This window comes from Haliaeetus leucocephalus, unplaced genomic scaffold, assembly GCF_000737465.1.
Source record: "Haliaeetus leucocephalus isolate CR32 unplaced genomic scaffold, Haliaeetus_leucocephalus-4.0 Scaffold228, whole genome shotgun sequence".
NCBI lineage: Eukaryota > Metazoa > Chordata > Aves > Accipitriformes > Accipitridae > Haliaeetus > Haliaeetus leucocephalus.
In genome coordinates, this window is record NW_010972664.1 from 3192440 (window position 1) to 3213499 (window position 21060).

General features: G+C 38.1%; 1 protein-coding gene across 1 annotated transcript in view; it reads left to right on the plus strand.

Moving 5' to 3' along the window:
• The window catches only part of ROBO2 (roundabout, axon guidance receptor, homolog 2 (Drosophila)), a 469290-nt gene that overhangs the window by 396881 nt on the left and 51349 nt on the right, over positions 1-21060 (plus strand). Inside the window, exons 16-18 of the mRNA XM_010567635.1 lie at positions 3481-3605; positions 6402-6573; positions 12464-12646. Of these exons, the coding sequence (XP_010565937.1) occupies positions 3481-3605; positions 6402-6573; positions 12464-12646 (480 nt within the window). The remainder of the gene's footprint in view (positions 1-3480; positions 3606-6401; positions 6574-12463; positions 12647-21060) is intronic.

Genomic DNA, 21060 nt, shown 5'->3' on the forward strand with positions numbered 1-21060 from the left:
TTGGAAGAGTGATACGTGCATTGGAAGTTTTTTCCGACACCAAAACAAATAGCCCTGGTAAAGGCTGAGTACGACCAAAAGGTAGTGGCAGCTTTCTGCTGGATTGAATTTTACATGCAATGTTACTTCTGAGGCCTACCTCCAAAAATCAATTTTGCCGCAGTTAGACTTTTCCTCTAGATCAGACATTTGTCACAGTTCAGTATCCATCCATCTCCTGCCTCTTTGGCCTTGTGAAGGTAACAAATGGAATTCTGTTTGGCTGCGCCTGGAAAAGATGAGCAGCGATTTGGGTTCTTTCATATCTGTAAGAAGAAGCTGAGCACTGGAATAATTGACCTGTCAAGAAGCAGGCAAGGTGTTCTCCACAAGCCAGCAGCAAGGGAAATGAGAAAACGGTTTTAAAAATGTTATTTTTCGATGTGGTCTATTTAATAACTGCAGCAGTGTCAGACGAGTGGCTTAATTTATATCATGGTGCCAGCTTACAGAGTGATATTATCAGAGAGAGGAAGCAGAACTGTTATATACATATAGGTGTATACACATGCAGTAAGGAGCTAAATAAAATATTTTGTTTTATAATTTTCACTGTTTCTTTCACATTTGCTCTAAAGATAGATTTTTTTTTTTTTTTCAATTACATCCATGGTTTTAAGTCTCTTCCGGAATAACTTTGTGGAGTAGTATTTGTTCTGCATATTGTTTGTGACCACAAAAATATGACAGTCGGTAATGGAAGTCCCCTTAGTTTTTATCAGCTGCTGTCTGTCAATTCCTTCTTGCTTTGGTGCAGCTCTTAAAATGACACTTACAGCTGCATTCATCAGCTGCAATTTTAATTTTGCTTCAAACTTACCATATATCTTCAAAGAAAAGACGCACACTGGTAGAATATTAACTAGAATATTCATGCAGTTTAAATGCAAAGACAAATGAATACACTATGTTTGTCTTTAAATGTCAGAGTACGGTATTCATTTTACATTTCTTTAACATTTACTCTCTTCTTTCTGTGTTTCCAGGTACGTGTATATAAGAAATTGTATTTCTGAATGGCTTTGTGTTTGAGGATGAAAGTAAATACATTTCAGCAAGTTGTTCCATTGTACTTGAAAAAAAAAAAGTTATACAGTGCTAAGCTTAGCCATTTTAATGATTATTATTTTTGTGTAAAATGTTGTTCTAATTAATATCGCACACATACATTTATTCATGGTTTTGCTGTTATTGAATAACTTGAAGACTTATAAAATGCTAATTTTTTTACTGTGTGGCAAATTATTTCACTCACCATAAAATACACAATGCAACTATTAACTTCACCAATTTTATGCTTTGCACGATTGCAAGGAGTAGCCCAAGGCCACCTTTCCTTGCTTCACTTGAGCTGGCTAAGAGTCAAATTGCCCACAATACAGCTCTGTTTCTCCCCTCCAGTACACTGTTTCTCTGTGTCATTCAAGGTCACGAGCACTCTGCCAAGCACTGTTTGCTGTGCAGCTGATCCAGTATCTGAAAATTTAGTTGCCAAAATGTGCAGCTTCACAGGACAGTAATACATGTGTCATTTTTCCTCTAAAATACTTTTTTCTGATGTCATCTTGTATGGTCCCTTGTCCCCACCTCTGATACCCTGGGTTTAAGTTGTGTGATTCCTGCAGCAGGCTACTCCAACTCTCCAGGGTTATCAGGGTAAGGATTTGAGCTCAGCTTCTTGAGCCTGTGCCAGGTCAAGTGCTGAGGAGCATCCAAAGTGGGAACATAGCCAGCCTCAAAGAGGCCACGGGAGCAATAAGGAAATCCGAGTTGACTCAGGAGACTTGAATAATCCTGATATCCGTGGCTGTGTTTCGTTGTGTTAAACCTGCCAGACTTTAACAAAAAGACACCAGTGGCTCTTTGCTTTTGAGAAGTGTGGTCCAAGGATATCCATGTAGTCAGGAATATCTGTTAAAGTAAGACTAGAGCCCTGTTGCCAGAGAGCTTAGCAGTGAAGGAGTCCTCTCGAGATAGGAATACTCTAGACCAGGGGACTGCAGTCAAGAAGCTGTGACACATGATATGAGATGCCCAAAACCAGAGGGCTATCTAGATTTGATATTGGGCCAGGGGGAGTGATACGTATTTTAGGTTCTGGTACAAGGTCTACTATAAGTCTTCAAAATCAGCTTCCATATTTCATATTAAACGTTTTGAGATCATACTAAAGGCAATGACAAATACGTGGAAGAAAAATTCCATAAGGAATTATTAAACACAAAGTCATTGCCCAGGAACCAAAAGTGTCTAACCAGCAGGCTTCTGGGAATTGGAAAATTGTCCTAGAGACGTTCTCACTATATGCTCGCTGTATTAGTTCACACTTTCCTAGCCCCCAGGCTATACCTTAACATAATGCAACCGACTTTGGTGACTTAGCTTGCCACTGCGGTGGAGTTTCAACACTTGCCTAGAAGTTAAGGGGGGGGATGGGGACACCGCAAGAAATTCTAAGTGGCTGAGGAAGGACATATGCCACAGCCCTCTGCCGTGGCAGCTATAGCTATGGTGGGAGATCCCCTGCGTGGAGATGCAGCAGCTGCCCACAGAGGGGACTTTTCTTTAGCAGAGCTGCTGCGCCGCTTACCAAACAACATGTCCTGAGCCAACAAAAGCACCCTGCTGCTGGTGTAGTTGCAAGAGGGGCTTTGCCAGCATAGCTCTGATCACTAACAGCTATGATTTTTTTTCTTCACGCTTCTAGCCAATGTAGCTGGGCTGGCAAGCAATTGGCTTGTAGATATGCCCTTGATATGCAGTGACCAACCAAACAGCTGTGAATGGTTGAACTGAACAAGACTCTGAAGAGAAAGCAATTTGCCTAGGGAAAAGAGGACATAAGTATATATCTGACCTAACTTAGCACCTCTGCTATTCACTGGCATTTGATGTAAAGCCCTGAATACTCTAACCCTTTTCCACCCAGGAGTTGCAAGGTTTTATGTTTAAACCTGTTAAGTTAATGTCTTCCTGGAGAATAAATGGGAAACAAAAAAAGATCCTTAAATGTCTGCTGCTCACATTATTATTAGACCATGTGGGGAAACAAGAATCAAAACACTTTTCAGGCCAGGTGAAGCAGCCTCACATTATGACTTGGTTGATATATCCATAGCTATCTGTGCATATTATGGAAAACAAATGCAAGCATGAGAATAATTCCAATGCAAACTTAAGAAATGCTAAATATAAATAAATGAGGAGTGATTTGTATTGATTCTCCATTGCCACAATTCCACATTGTCATTCAGCACTATGCTTCTCTTCAGAAAAGCATTTTTCAAAATTGTCAGTGCCTAATAAAATGTGCATACCTAGGCCTGCAGGGAGTGTGAACTTTGTATACTGTCTGATTGCTCTTACACTGTTTCAGCAAAATTCATGCTCTAGCAAATGGATTAACATCTTGCTTCTATTTGTTACCTCTCCTTGGTGTAGCTCCAAGTGCCCCTCCTCAGTCTGTTACTGTCCTGACAGTTGGAAACCACAACAGCACAAGCATCAGCATCTCCTGGGATCCTCCCCCTCCAGATCACCAAAATGGAGTCATCCAGGAGTATAAGGTAGAAATGATGTCTAATGGGACAGTTGTGTGTTTAAGGAAACAGCCTGCTTGAATTACAGAACAATAGCGCTGTTTATGGATTTAGATTCTGACAACATTTACAGCTGCCCATATAATTATACGGAGAAGGAGGACCAACTGCTTGTAGAATTGTTTGTAATTTTTTTTTTAAAGTAGTACGACTGTTATAGTAAAAGCAAAAATACCATGAGCTAGATCTGGAAGAGAGCTGTAATTGCCTCCTAGTTTACAGTGCTTCTCTTTCTTGCTTTTCCCTGCTGTGGAATGAGAAGGGTTTGGGTTTTTTTTTGTTAAGAGCTTCTGCGCTCTCAAGACAGGCAGTGAAGTCCCTGTTTTAGAGTGCCTTCAGTCTGGGAGAAAAGCTGGCAGGAAAGACACGTCTTCTTTCCCCTGCAAAAATGCTAATCCTAACACTTCAAGGTCAAAGTCAAGGACTGTGGCTCTGGGAGAATACAAGACTTCTTCTGGGTACTATCTCTGTCAAGATTCACAACTTAAAGTGCTAGGTTGTTTGCTCCAAGGAACAGGTTGAACACCACTACTATATCCAGAGTTTGTTATATGAGAGTTGCCTGCATTGGTTGTGTTTTCTCCTTCTTTATTGCTATGATGGCTAAAAGTATCCCCTCCTTATATATCTTCTTAAATTTTGTTGTAGTCTGTAATTCCCCAGTAAGCTCACTTTTACACAAGTATATTTTCACAACACGGAAAAAGGGCAGTGTGTTATTGGGGTGAGGGACTATGGAGAAAATGATCAGGCAAGGTTCAGCATTGTCACAGGCTTGTGACCATGGAACACACTGTTAAATAACTTTGCTGTTGCTGACTTGTATACCTAGTGTAAAATTTTTAATTGAAATAGAGCAGGGCAGCTTTCTTGACAGTCCAACAAAGGGTGGAAGTGGTGGATGCAGCTTATTTCACACAAAAAGATGTGATTTTTTTTTCCCCTGCTGTATCTTGAGGGAACACAGCATCAAGAAGGGAGAAATGCTTGATTTCTAAATCAGCTAATGGTTCAACCTCTTCCAGCTTATGGCTGGGTCAGAGGGATGCCGTAAATGCTTACGATATTTACGTTTAGCATAGCACTTCTTTTGTTTTGCTTTTAGTCAATATCAAGATTTATTAATCTCAGTATTCTATTGATCTCATTTTCATATGAATTAATAATTATCTTTTGGCTTAATTAATCTTGATACTGACTCCAGTGTAAGTCAATATTAACCATCAAGGGCTTATAAGCAAATAAGTAAAGCACACTCCTAAACCAAAAAAATATGTAGATATGAGACAAAGTGGGCTGATAGTTAATAAAAGCCATGTTCCAGGTGAGTGCTCAGACCTCTAGGCTGTTTATACAAACAGCTGGAGTCACTACCTATTACATCCCTTCTGTGTAAGATTAGGTGGCTGCCTGATTAGTGAGCTGGCTACAGTGAATGCAGTGCAAAGAGTTTAATACTTTCTTAAGTATAAAACGGCTGCTGAGGTTTCACAGTACATTTTCTCACAAATTGAATGTAGATCTCTTGATTCCACTTCAAGCATCAGAGTGCCTGTAAATTCATTTATGAATTAAATGCCTTTAATTAGGGTCATCTCATAGCTGCTGTAACCTCAGATCAGGACAGACAAGGAGTGAAAGAATGAATGCAATAGTTTCTCACCCTAATGCATTCTGGCTGGCAAATAAGATTTACCTGAGCTTGGGAGAACAAGAGTTTCTTTTGCCCTCCAAATCTTCCTCAGTGTCTTGCAGAAAAAACATAAGGTGTGATAAAACACTGAGTAGGGTCAAAAATAAGGGTAAAGAGAGCATTGCTGTTGCTCAGACACATCAGTTGATTGCTGATAGTGGTTCCCACAATACTGCTTTCTTCTGCTATTACAATTATGTAGTGTACATGTGATATCTTTATGCATTGATTTTCTTGAGTGGTAGTAAATGCTTCTTTAATAATACAGAAGCAGTATATGCAGATAACATTAACTGAAGAAGAATCCCTAAAAGGTCTTAGTTTTGAAGCTTCTTGGGAAAGGCCTATGGAAAAATGCAAGAGAGAGACATAACACTCTGAAGTCATAGACCATTCTCATCACAAAATGCCAATTCAGATTATAGAGTGTTTTTTCTGTTTAATTAGAGAATAATTGAGTCAGGAACTGATCTCTGGATTCCTGAACAATGTAAGTAATCACAAAAGCAGCAGTAAAAAGTGAGTTTGTACTTTTTCCATTTAAGAATTTGCACGTATCCCTGTTGTGCAGTGAAAGGAAGTTGGAAAGAATTTTGAAAATTGTTTCTTTAGTACTTTAAGAAGTGTTTCAACCTGTGCTGGTATTATTTCGTGTCCTTTTGTTATTCAGCGGGAAATTAAGAATGAAAAAAATGTGGGGGTTTTTTAGGAAAGGTTTGGTGATAATCACATTACTGAACAAGATTTCAATTAATGTATAACACCTCTTTTTCACTCGGATGATTCTGGTCTGTGCTTCTAAGAAGTGTAACTGCAGAATTTGCACTCCATGGAGAGCCGAAGTCCAAAGAGGTATTTGCAAGCAGTCTTTGCAGCTAGCTTGGTCCTGTGCTAATCTGGGGTAGCTTGCTAAACTAAATCATCCCAATTCCAGCTACTTCTGGACAGTAACATTATTAAGAAGTCCAAAATAAGTGATTGTTATGCAATACCTTGATATGTCATATCTATGCACAATTGTTTGAGTAAGAAGATTTTCGTATTTTTTAACACATGAACTTTTGTCCCAGATCTGGTGCCTAGGTAATGAGACTCGATTTCATATCAACAAAACAGTAGATGCAGCCATTCGGTCTGTAGTAATAGGTGGCCTGTATCCAGGTATTCAGTACCGTGTGGAAGTTGCTGCAAGCACCAGTGCAGGTGTGGGAGTAAAAAGTGAGCCACAACCCATAATAATTGGTAAGTGATTGTCTGTTTTGTTGTTTTGTTTTGCCTGTTTCAACTCTCAGAAATGCTTTCATAAATCACTTCTGGAAGCATAAAAATCCATGGAGCAAAAGACTAGATTTGAATAGAGCTACTTAGTTAGCTTTTAACGTCCCACTGCCTGCTGACGTTGTGTCCTCTTTGTGCAGAGTTCTCAGAGCCAATGGAGGGAATTATGTTCCTGAGACATATGAGAAAATGCAGGTTATCTAGTGAAACTGATTTAATTTTTTTTAAAATGAATTTACCACTTCTGCAGGTTGAGAGATTTATGGAACTAACAGCTTGAGCTCCCTTTTCTCCTGCTCAGATGACTGTAATATTGCCTTACTCATACCGTTGGTGCCTAGGGCACTATTTACAGTTAGTTTTCTGAACATTTGAAGTCAGTGTTTCTCAAGCATCCCAAGCAGATGATCTTCCTCTGTCAAAGAATAAGTGGCCTCTAGTCCAAATAGAGAGCAAAGGTAGTATTATCATCCCTGCCTTTGAAAGGACTGTTTCTTAGTAGTGGTTTCCATGCTGAATTAATTTCCTGACCTGAGGGAAACACAGATTCTGTTTCTTCTGAAATTCTTCTCAAGTAGAAAATATAAAGTCAGGAAAAATATGAGAAGGGTAAGAATAGGAGAAGTAACCATATTTAGCAAAACTGAATTGAGCTGTGCAGAGCAGCACCTCTTTTGAGTGTGTAACACCAGAATTTTGTTGCTTTTATCTGTATGATCTAATACAGTTATTAGTTAAATGGGCTTTTGTTTGTTTATGGGTCTTTTGTTGTTATTAAATATTTTCTATCTAATCTAGAAAATGTTGTGAACACAATATCCCAAACATGGACTATTCTGTTATGTGTAGACCTTTAGAAAAGGCTGTCTCCTAAACATTGCTTAAATGTTTAATGATATTCAAGTTCCTTATGCATCAAAACAGAAATTGGGGTATGTCAGCTTTAAATATATTGTCACTGGAGAAGGATGTATAAGAGTGGAGGTGAAGGTAGCACTGGTTTTAGAAGGTGGCAGCCACAGAAATGCCAAAGAAAAGAGGGGAAAAAAGCTTTTTAGGACTGAAAGTAAGAAATTGATTTTTGAAAATGCAAGAAACCTGCTATTTAATAGGCCTGAATTTTGGATCTCTGTGTAAATAACTGATGTTGTGAGACTAGTCCGTCATTGCATTTGCTTTAAGCAGGACTTCTTTTTCTTATTTCACTAGGGAGTCCATCTACCTATGCACTAAACACAGGGGGCTCATTCCAGCAAAACACTTAAGTGCATTGCATTTTAAGCACGTGCGTAGCCTTGTGTCACTTAATGTGTTGTGAGTTAAACTTGCACCAAAGTGTTTTGCTGGATGATTCCCAGAATGCTCAGCCCCGCATCTGGCTACAGCCCTTCATCCTGCCTTTTTCCTTACAAAAAATGTCTAGTATAATCGAGAGTTAAATGTGGAGAGAACTGTAGTGTTGCAGGAAGGAGGAAGGGGATGTTAGGATGCAAATAAAGTACAAAAGAAAGAAAAAAGTTATTTGGCATTTGGAGACTTAATTTTTGCATTGTTAAACTTACAGTGATATTTGTTCCTTAAATGATCCCAGAATGTCTGCTTCAACAAGTCTGTCTGGTGGCATCTTTGCACATTTAAGAGTCCTTTGCGTGAAAAGTAAAGGAGAGTCTTTTCTGTTTGGGTTGTGTTTCTGTTCTCATTTCTGTTTTCCCTTTTGGGAGCCTGAAGCTGGATGTGGTTATTACTTGTATGGTTTGTACAACCCTTTTCTTTAGGTCCCATTTTTCTATTGCTTATGAATTGCTGGCAGTTATTTCTCAGACTATAAATTTGCTTGATAAACGTAACAGTGTTTAAGTGATACCATTCCTGGAAAATTTGAGTTGGTACCACTCTATGTTTGACTAAGAATCAAGAACATAAAATAAGGGAATTAATTTTTTAGGTATATTTTTAAAAAATAATTACATGTATTGAAAATGAGCTAATGAATAAACCTCAAAACATCATCATGAATGGGAAAACATTATGGAGCGATTGTATTATAATGGAGTCCTATACGGCCTGGTGCTTGGCTATGCTACTTAACAGCTTGCAAACAGAATGAACAACTGCAGAAATACTGAATTATGGAGAGAGCAGGTCAGTGATGCAGAAGAGTTAAGCCATGTTGCTAAACAGTATGACTTTCATTGTCATGAAATACAGAGTCCTGTCTATAAAAAGAAGGAAGACGTTATCCTTACATATAAGATATGTTCTTCTAAGAAGAAGTTTTTTTCTGAAAATAACTGATTTTCATGGTGGATAATCAACTACTGACTTCCCAGACCAATTCTACACAACAGACCCATGACCATCCAGAAAGTAAACGTAGGAGAATATGGAGCAGTAGGAAGTATATTATTTCTTCAGTTAGAAATTGTGTCACTGTTACAGGAATCCTGTGCCCATACTTCAAGCAGGACGTTGAAAAATTTTATGGAAGACTCAAAGAGAATCCAGAATAAAATTTTTATGATCACTATTGATACGCTAAAAAATTTCACTTGGAAAACCAGAAATAAAATTGGAGATAATGGCAATATTGGTTAATGGTATAGCTATTATTTCTCTTCATCAGTTGGCCTGTTCACTCTTATGTTCCATCATTGGCATAATAATATGAGGAACAGCTGCAAACTTTCACAGTAATAGGTACAATCGAATCTGATGTGTCTAATTAATTTTTGGTCCGACAAATTAGTTTTGTTCTTCATTACTCTCCAATGGGAGGAAGACATTATATTTCATTATGTTTTTGTCTTCAGGAACAATGGAGCGTTACAGGTCGCACACTTCCCTTGTCTATGTTCTAATTAGTTGAACTGACAGCATTGTTACAGAAACACCTGCAGTATATGAAATAGTACATTGGTACCTTGGATGACATATTTATTACTTCTGCTTAAAAATAATATAAAAAAATACAAAATTAATACCGTTTGTTTCCCCAAACCCCAACAACTATATTAATTTTATCAAACATCAGTGGGTACCATTCATCTGTATCCATTTATTTTTCGGTCATCAAATTCCCAAAGCATATGTTATTTTGACATTTAAATGAATTATTACTTTTGCAGTTGTAATTCCTTGGCACTGAAGGGTCCGAGCAAACAGCCAGACTGCAAACTTTAGAAGGTAATTTGGAGACAAATTGCACCTTCCCCTAGAAGTGAGGGAGAGTGTAAAGTCTGCTGAAAGCTCTCCCCAGGCTCTCTGCAGTTTGTTCTCACATCCTCCATTCTCAAAAGACTGGTTTCTGACCTTAGAGAAGAAAACGGGATCTTTGGACTTTTTGGAGGCTTTAGCAGGAAGTAGTTGTTCTTTTCTTGAGTCCAGGAGCATCCGCTCCCAAAGCCAGTGTGTCTGAAGCGCTTCCCTGCCTGCTCTTCTCCATGGCAGCATGACTGCCTCCAAAGCAGCACCATTACCTGTTTCCTCACCATCCTGCTGCTTTTACCTCTCCTCCAAAGGGCACAGAAATTAACTGAAAGTTAATGGCAATTAGAGCAACATCAGCTCCCATGCTGATTTCTACTAGAAAATCAATTGTATGCCTAGAAGAGCATGCCGTAGAGTGCCTCTTTCTATTAGTTTTACTCTCAGCACTTCCTCTTTCAACACTGGGGTGCACCTATGGATTGGATCCATGGGCAGAAACAAAAAGGGAAAATCTGATAAAGGAGCCACTGCTACCTCCCTTCTTTTCCTTGTCACGGTGCTCACTGAGTTTTATTCTCGCTTACTGCATCAGGACTGGAAACCATCAGGCCTGGTACCAGTACTGGCATACTGCCTTTCTATACATTAACAGGCATAGTCTGTCCGCATCCTTCTGTGGGACCTATTTTGTTTGTGTGACCTGTTCTGTTTCTTGCAGAGAACTGCTAAAAGCAAGCCAAGCTCTAGCACAGTTTCAGCAGTCTGTTCACAAAAGCAGACGGTCATCGTTACTAAATATTGACATGGTGCTGAAAGAGAGAAAGCTTAATAAAATCACCGAGATCATTAACAGTGTGATAGCAATGTAATGCAGTGCATCGCATTTCTTCCTGAGTAGCTCAGACTAGCTCTGAATGCAGCCTAGGGCCTGAAGCTGCGTCTTGGCTGGGGCAGAGCCGGTCCCCGTGGTAGAGGGGTAGGCTGGGGCAGGGAAGGCATGCTCCACCCAACGGGCCCTCTGGGAGGGATCCTCCTTCGCAACTTGACTGGGTCTCCTGCAAAGAGGTGTCCATGGAGATAAAACTGGAAGTGTCAGACTTCTCGCATCTGCTTTAGCCAACGACCTTGTTTGTTTGCTTTAAGCTGAAGCTGGTGTGCTGACCAAGGGGCCGTTCTGTTGAAAGAAGTGAGCGGTAAATTTAGCCATTGCTGAATTATAGAAGAGGAATATGTACATTTTCACAGCAAGGCATAATGCTACAATACTTCTAATAATTTCCTCTGAATGACCATTTCAGTGTTTTATTGCCATATTCTACCACCTTTACGTGTGTGAGATAGATTCTCATAATTGAGAATCATAGTATTTGCATCTTCTTTGCCTCAGTAGAGTAGCTACTCTTGCAGCTCTTCAGCATGCATACAGGCATCTGATAATACTGCATAAACATTTCAAGGATTGAGGTATATAAATGCTTTTACCGGAAATGATGGATAATTCTTTCACCAATTTCAGAACTGCAGTTTATATCAACTGTACCTATAATCAATATTCATATGTTTTGCAGAAAAATATGTTCCGCATTTCTTAATTTTAAAACTAACCATTTTCGACAAGGGAAGGTTTGAAGTAGAAAAGTGCTGGCCCTAGAAATATGTGCTTTAGCATTTCCTGAATTTCAATTCACATTTTTTTGTGAGCATTTGTTTTCAAACCAGACAGCAAGCTTTTCCTTTTAGAAAAGTTCCCTTTTAGAGAAAGAGGGGAAAAAAAGACAATGGAAGCATCTGCTGAAATGTACAGGTTTCTAATCTAATATACACAATTTAAGATCCTATATAGTAATTTTGGTGCATACCACTTCAATTGGTATTCCATGTCATAATTATTTCTTACAGGTTGATGTTAAGAATTTGTCATGCCTCTTCTAGGTGAAAAAAAATAGCATTTGTTGCTGTGATTGTTTAAAGCCTGCTGTTAACTACATGATTTTCTGCTTTGTGTCAAAGCTGGTGCACTTAGGATTTGTATGGATTGTTTTCCCCATGAAATAATTGCTGTAAAATGCATCTTTGCCCCAGTTGAAAATACTTTTTTTTTTTTTTTTTAATTTAAATCTGGAAACTTTAGTATGCAGCAAAAACAAATGAGTTAAGTAAGAATTTCTGGCATGCTGACAACAATGAGAGAAGGAACTGTCTTTTGAAGTTGTAGCACATTTTGTATTTGGATTTCTCATTTGGAAAAAGCTATTTATTGATTGCTTGAGCTTGAGGTTTTTTTACTGGTTTCCTATGATCCATTTTCTCATAATTGTATTCTGTCTATAATTATGTAAAAACAAACCAACAAACTTGTATATTGTTAAAAAAAATGGCCTGGACCATCATCTGTTAGATTACTTGGGAGAGTGCTATAGAGCTATCTTTTCAAATATATGTTTGCAAAATTGCAGTGGATTGTGGATGGACTTTCTAGAAACACTGGTTTTCAGGTATGCATTGGTACTCATTAAAGCTCTCCTACTGTGGATAGTTCTTTTGAGGTGCACTACCCTTTTTTTAAAATTTTCTTTTGCAGTACTTTGTTCCTGTTTGTATTACAGAATCCATAATAACAATGTTCTGTCAAATTTCTTTTGTGCAGGAGGTCGTAATGAAGTTGTCATCACTGAAAATAACAACAGCATAACTGAGCAAATCACTGATGTTGTCAAACAACCTGCCTTTATAGCTGGCATCGGTGGTGCATGTTGGGTAATTCTGATGGGTTTCAGCATCTGGCTGTACTGGCGCAGAAAGAAGAGGAAGGGGCTCAGCAATTATGCTGGTAAGAACAGTAACTATTTATTACCATCTCAGCAGGTTCTATCATGAAGAGAATAGGTGCTGTTAAACCTACTTAAAAAACATGTTGAACTTACAGCAAAGGTGGCCTGGGTGAATTTTGTATGCTTGTTTTAAATGTATGCTGTGAAAATGCTGGTGTATGAGAAGCTTTAAGTGCATTGCTCGGTACCACATTCCATCATTATCATAAGACAGTCTTTATTTTTACATCTCCAGTACATCTAGCATAAAAATGTACAAAGAGGATTAACTGTACCTCTTGCTCTTTGCTCAGAAGGCACTCTGTTAGTGGTCCAGCTCCATTTATGTGCTCAAGTGTGAATTGGACTAAAACCTCACAAAGAATGTTAGAAAGAGTATTCGGTCTTCTCCTTCTTCATTCTCATGCATTTCCATGTCTTTGAAGCCATGTGCATGGGGAATGAATGGAGGTACTTAATCAGCGACTCCATGCCTATAGCTGGAGAAGAGAGTGGTGTATTAGACAGAAAAGTGTGGTCAAAATTTACCTGTGGCAGAAGCCATAAAAAGTTTTGTCTTGGAGGTAGAACACCTTGGAATGCCCTCACAGTGTGATCCCTCTTGCACCAAATGTGTTGCTACAGTTGCAAATTAGTTTTTGAAAACTACATTTGGAAAAATAAATACATCTGCCAAATGAAAATATTTTCTTCCTCCCCAAACCTGTTTGTTTTGTGTATCATTCTGTGCTTCAGGATTCTTATGGATTTTTAGGAACTCAGGTGAATTACTATAAAATAGGTCACTTGCCTAATTTAACACAAAAACCCTGTTCTTCAAATGTTGGGGTAGGTTGTTTTGTAGTGCTTACTAACATTTTAAAAGAGAAAGCATTTCCTTTTTGAGCAAGATTTGCACACTTGAGGACACAGTGTATTTAATGTTGACATTATATCACACTAAAGTTACACTAGTACTCTTCTATTTACAAGTTGCAAACCCAAGATCACAGGTTCCCTAACTGGCTGAGCATCTCTAACAACTTGCCAAAACCCAACACTCATACCCTGCTTGCAGCCAAACAGTCCTATGCCTCCTCACCTTGGTGTTAGCCATCATCAGACTCCTCAGTATCCTGTCTGGGCTCACTAAACCAGAAGGAAGCTATTCTGTGTTGTTTTTCAATCCTTCCTGCTGGATTAGTTTTCCACTGGCTTAGTGAAAAAAGGCAGCCCAAGAAGAAATCAGATAAGCAGTGGAAGCAGAGCAAGGAGAGACCCTTTCAGTGACTCTTGGGCTGACTCAGTTTCTGTGGAACCTCACCTTGCATCACCATGTGCCCTGTATCATTCATAGGTTATGCTTTTTGCCAAGGTGTTTTTTCTTTCCTTTAACAGCAATGACTTTTACTCTCTGAGAGGTGGGGTGGTGTTAATTGAGAAACTAACATGTATCACACACACCTACATATGTGTTTATATGAAGTATCAGTCTAGATCCCCAGATTTTTCATATTAAGAGACAGCTGTACTCTTATTCCTCTTAGGAAACAGTCCTATACATAAACTTTGGACACAAGCTAAGACTACTCTTTTTTTTAAAAGCAGAATTATTAGCCCTGTATGTGAGTTAGCATGTTGGGAGGGGGGGGGAAGATTGAGAGCAAAGTCTTTTATACCTTAAAATGCATAGCTGTAAATAATTATAATAGTCATTATAAACAGTGTGTCTCCTACAACTCACTCCTTCTCATGATGTTTGCTGCATCTAAGTGTGATGTGAACATTGTGTCATGACACAGAATTCTCATCATCAGAATTATGAAATAGTGTATGCTTTCAGCAAGGAAAGTTTGTAACAGATCATGCTTCAAAATTCACCCTAATGTTTACAATTTGGAGAACAGCATGTCCACACAGAAAGTCTTCAAATGTGACTGTCAACATTCGCTGTTCACCTTTCCAACCATCATTTCTCATTGGCTGCTGGCTGGTTAGTGCTTTAAGCTCAACTGTTATGTCCTGCTTATGATATTCAACCACAACTGAATAAATTCCAGAAGAAACTCGTGCCCTGCAATTAACTCTTATTATCAGGGTGTGTAACTCACAATGTGTTTGCTTTCTTGTTTTGCAGTTCAGTCCTTCACCTTCACCCCTGCAGGTACTGTCCATTAGTCTGTCTCTTACCTCACCAACACGTCATTGCAAACATTAGCTGTTTATGAACATGTGAGATATGCAGAATTAAAAGCAAATACAAGGAGAAATACTTCTGCTGCCTATCTGTGTTAAAAATGTAGCATTCATTCTCCTAGTGATTTCAGGGGAACATAAAATCTGCCACCATTAATGTCTCTGACATTATAATTCTGCATACTTCTTACTCACCTAACTTCTCGAAATAATGCAGTTTTGAAAGTAATTTGCAGGACAGGATGCTTGAACTAACTTAACATAAACAAGCATTAGTTGTATATAACTGAATTTTTATTTTAAAGCTCAAAAAAAGTACCTCGAACATTTTTGAAGATCTAACTAGAGAAATGGAACTTTCTTCCACTTCAGCTGTTAGTTGCGTATATGTTGGCCTTACCATGTGGTTCAGATCTTCAAGCAATCTAGTGATTAACCTATGCATGCATTGCCTTTACAGTGTTTTTGAAATTGAAGCATTTGTTTTTCTTCTGCCTACCCAATTCAAAGCTGATATCCTAGTTTTCATATCTTTAATAAACATAGCATACGGTAGACCATTATGGTAAGCATGATTAAAGATATGTGAGGAATAAATGAAGTGTGGCTGAAACAGCAGGTTGCAAACAGCTTAGTCAACACATGAATAGCCAGGAAAAATAGAGTATACAATTAATAGTAATAATTAATACAAATAATTAGCTTCTGCTTTCATACCTAAGCTCAAGATTCAAAAACTCAAAAATAATTATACCTCTGTGTTACAGTGTAAAAGGCTGATAAATCTCAGCATTTTCCAGCAGAAGTTTGTAAAGCTTTTTGCATGTAGCTTGGCCCCTCAGTTGCACTTATCAAAGCTGTCTCTTTTGTCCCCTCCACCATTCACGTGATAGAGGCCAGTCTTCCTACTGCACTGCTGAACCAGTCCTCGTGCTCGGCTAGCTGCTTTCTCACTCTTGCTTATCTTCAGCCACAGCCTGAGTGTTTAGCTTAGCAGGAAAGAGCAGATGACTGCCGAGGCAGGTGAGCAAAGGTGGTGGTGTCTGCCCCAGGGGCCTGTGACATTGTGAGGGAGAAGGCCCTCATGAAGAAGCTCTGGGGGCTCAGGAATCGGTCCTCTGGCTTCTGGGCAGGTTTGTTCAAGTCAGTGTAAGTTGTGGCACAACACATCCTACCCTAAATACTTTACTTGCTTTTCTTTGAGACACAACGTAGGCTTTTTCCCAAAACTGAATAACGCGCTTTGTATTTGGTTCCTGTGATTATGCTACTGCCAGCTGTCTGTAACTGTGGTGAGTGTTTTCCATTGTCTTTGTAGGATACATTGGCATGACACAGGGTTGTGCCAGAGCCACAGTGACTGTGCATGTTTCAGTGCAGTTGATCCGCATGTGCTGGGCAACTAGGATATCTCAGAGGCACTGCCAAAAATTTGCTTCTTGAGAAATAGTTTTGACATCTCAGGGACTTCTTAGAACTATAACAGCACATAGTTCTATTTCCTGGCCTATAATCATTTCTGGAGGCACTGAGAACCTAAGTCATCCAGTAGTCAAGTCCAAAAAAAATCATTAACTTAAAAAAAAATTTGTTCTTATGAAAGAACATAGTCCATGTTTTTTATCTTTATACCCAGAGTTCCTTCAGAAACATATTAGTTCTCTAATGTTTGAATTTGCCATTGGTAATATCATTTAGACAAACATGTCTATGCTTGTAGAGGTTTGATGACGCTCACAACTGTTGTTCCCTTCAAAATTATGATTCATAAACAGTTTGGTTTCAGATCTAAATATTTAGACAGTGGTATGTAGCTTTCAGACTCTTATTAGAGACAGCTGTCAATAAAGTTTTACTAAGAGGAATTTATCTTACTATACTCAGATCTTAGAAGGTGTACACTTTTTGTTCAGACATCTGCTTTAAATTCTTCCTTCAGAAAGTTGCAGAATGTGCAGATTTGACTGTGAAATAAAGAGAATTGAATGTATTAGTGGAATATTCATATACTTACTCTATTTTGGACACAAACCAAAAAACCTATTTTTTCAGTTATTTCTGATGTAAATTTTTTTTGTTTTGTTTTGGTTTTATTCTGTTGTATTTGCATATGTGTAGAACTTAAAACAGTAAAAATAGTTGTTTAAAAGTCTGGATTCTACAGTTATATAATTACTTGCAAAAAATGTTCTTTCGTGTCATTTTCAGATTATGGGTCATTCACTAGGACTATTTGTTATTTGTATTCTCTTACTACGCTCCTCAGAGGTATAATTTCTGCTGTGTGGTTAAACTACTGTAACACTCTGTGTAGGAGAAGAGCAAACAGCAAATGTCACGCAATTGGTAAAGATTTGTGCCAGAGAAGAATAATTGATTGAGTTAAATTCATTAAGCTTTCTGTCTTTGTGAACATTTTCATAAGCACTGATTAATTGCTTAGATGTTCACAAATAAAGTGATATTGAAAAACATCTTTTCACTTATTTTCAGTTGAAGTGACTCCAGTAGTTACTGAGCTACAATTCTGTACATCACTGTTCCTCCACTTCTCTTTCCCCCATCATGACTCACCAGGCATTGATTCTCAGTAATATCAGTACTACAAAACATATGATTTTTGGCTATGTTTGTTAGATTACTACTGGTAAGTAGTAGTGTCATCATCTGCAGCTGTACAAGACGTATACATTTTCGGGACCATGGCATACTATCGGCAAAACCAAATCCGGCACAGAGACACTAAATACAGATATTACCCCTTCTCAGTCATCTGTTCTGTGATATAAAGGGTGGATTGGTCTTACTTTTGTGAATTTCTGTAAAAGCTAAAATACTGCTGGACTGGTTTTTTTATATTTTTTCTGGTTACCCTTTCCTCAGAATGCCTGGATATAAACACACACTGTGGGTTTCTACATGATACAAGAAAAGATAGATGGCACAAAAGAGATATCTGACTACTTCTCGTACAATAGAAGAATTGTTTCATTCCCGTCTTACAGTGACAGAACGGAATTTGTTTATTTTGTACTGGAAGTTCCAATTCTCTTTTCATGTTTTGGTATAAGGACTTATACAAGAAAGGGATGGAATCCATTTGTAGAAATAAGAGAAATTTCTTTTATCTGCTTATCTTTCCTGTGCCCTCAAACTCATTGTTGTGCCAGTACCCACTCACTTGAATACTCAGATGTTTTCAAGTGTCTAGGCCATCAGTCATGTAAAGAAAGTAAATATGTATTTTCACTTTTGAGTGAAAGTACGCTTATTTAGTGACTAGCGCTCCTTGGGATTAAAGATTTCATGAAACTGAGTAAACAAAAACAAATTAAAAATAGATAGAGAATTATGGAATGCTACACATTTTATGCGCAACTCCTGAAACTGTTAAACGAGGATAAATTATTTGACAGAATCATCCAATGGTAGACAGAAGATTTGATGAAATTTTTTATATGCTGATTATCTCTTCTGAGTTAATGCTTATTAAAAGAGGATTAATCTACATTCATATTTGAGGAAGAGCTTATCAGAAAAAGGAATGAGACTTGGCTGGCAACATTAAAGTTTTCATTTGTAGTAGGAAAATGTGGCCTACTAGAGATAGGCATACAGAAAGCTTTCTAAAGCTTTCTTACCTCAGAATGTCAACTTACTATACATTTGTATTTTTCCAATTCTAGCAGGCATGAAGATTAAGTTTAACCTTGTCAGATAATATTAGAAATGGTTTGGATACCTCCTTATATATTTAATAGGAAGAATGTGAAAAGCTCCTTAACATATGCTGTTCTTCATACAAATATATACAATATAATTTCCTTAAATATTTATGCATTTCAAATGCACTTTGGAATATATTTATGCATTTTTACAGTCCTTAAAGTATAAGCTGGTGGGGATTCCTTCAAAATCTCTCTATGCAGAGGTTATTTTTTCATCTTCTTTTGAAAACCAATCTCATCCCTGCAGGTCTTCAGCCTTTCTAAGAACATATATCAGATGCAAAGAGCAGTGAAAGAGCTTTTTTGCTTCCTCAGTGATAAAAAGCAAGGGAGATGGGTGGGTCAGTGATAGGGACATCCTTCACTTCCTCCTCTTACATTGCACCTTGAAATTGCTCTGCTTTTTTTTTTTGAAGTGGAGACAGGATGAATAAAGCCAGCTGTCTGTCTGTCTTATTTTTACAGTGACATCTACAAGCCTGCCTTGCATTAAGTATGCTCCTATTCAGGCGTTTAGACTTGTTTTGTAATTGCAGAAATCAAACTGCAGGCAAAAATGCTGACAAAACGTATGGCAGGAATGATAAACATAGTGCTTGTGTTGGCAGCCTCACCATATCTTCTGTTGTTAGCTGTCTTTCCTTTCACAACATTGATGCTAAAAGGCAGGCACCTTCTCTATCCAGCCTCAGGTAGCCCATTTATGGATGGCATCAGGAATATGATTTTTTTTTTCTGTAACATCCTGATGACATGTCCACACTTCAAGAGGAATTTTGGCTAGCTTAGTTGATATTCCGGAGCCTTTTCCACCAAGAATAATACTTTCTTGTTTATTTTCTCATGAAGATTATAATCATCCGTGCATCGGTACACAGGGTAGAGGGTAAACAAAAGAACCTGTATTCCTTCCCAGTTCCATACACATCACATAAGTCAGGCACAGTCTTCCCCAGGAAAAACAATGTCGCTGCAAGACAACTTCTTTTTTAATAAACTAAGCTGAACCTTTCTTCTAAAACCAGTGTTTATATTGGGAGGGTGTAAGATTATTTAATGTAGGACAAAACCAGGAAACGGTTACTACCACCGCAATACACAAATAGAAGAAAAAAGAGTAAATGCTGTGATACCTGTCTCTTCTCAACAAGCTCATATGCCACAGCCACTCTGCAGCAATTATGGCTCTAGAGAAGAGGTTTCTATGTCACGTCTTCTTGATATGTTTCTCACAGCATGCCTTGGAGTTTTTTCCATTCCTCACTACACGGAAAATAAAATATGTCTGGCAAACATTGATGCAGTCTCCTACTAGCTCCTCCATTTTAGCTTTGCTTTATGAAGGTACACAAGGGATATAAACATTCTGAAGACTACAAGTATTGATTTTTTTTCCATATGACATGCATAGTTAAAATCTCACACACCTATATGTGCTATATAAGCGGTGACAATATTACTTGAAAATTATTTCTGGTAGACAATAGTCTAAACAAGAGCATTAATTCCAAGAAGTTTTCAGAAAATATGTTTTACTGGAATTGCCTTAAATTTGCAAACTTTATTTATAAAGGTTGTTACGGAATGCGCCTTTGTTTTGCATTTTCCTTATTTCATGTCGCTTTGACAAATGCAGAAGGTTGGAGAAATGGAGTGTTAAATTTGAAAGGGAAGAGGAGAAAGGAAACAGCATCTAATGTACTTTTGACCACATACTTTGAAACATAGCCAAACAGTACCCACCTCTTTGCATATTCACTCATGATATCCACAGCACTTCGGATTATTCACTTCTAAGCAGGGAGTGATACAGTCATTTGACAGCCTGTTAGAAACAGTGTGAATGAAAGTAGCATCAGCTCTAAAATTAATTGGCTGCAATGTTTTACCATGTCTTGTTTTTCAAAGCAGACTTCAATACTTCCCATACTTGCATTTTGTTTTTCTTTTCATTAATTGGTTTGATTACATCCTTTCAAAATTCAGCTATTAACCATTTTGATGTGACATGACTGCAGTGATTTTCTGATATTGATATTAGTCTGTTCTACAGTGAAGGGTAATTAATCACCCTACCCAAGCAGTCTTCCAGCAGGCCTTCCAGAGGGGCCAGTTTTGTCCCCTTTGCTGAGTGTAGACTGTAAAATTATCCTAGGAGTTAATAAAGTAACAAGGATTCTGTAGGGCATCAGAAGTGTTTTCCCAGTGGATTTATGTCATTGCTAATTTTTTTAATGCTCACAGGTATTTCTATTGGGTGTAGTAATTTTGTCTGATTAGAATGGTGTGTAATAGAAAGCCTAATCTTGAATTAGTATAGTTTGGACTAACGTTTAGAAAATCTTGCAAATACTCTGGGAGCTAATTTAATGATGGGAATATCTGTCTTACAAAGCTAAATAGTATTTCCAAACCAAGGCCTATTTTAAATTAAACTGGCCACATACTCTTCCATTCCTCTCTGAAATTCAAACACTCATGTTGTCAGGGGCCTGTAAGGATGCAGGTGT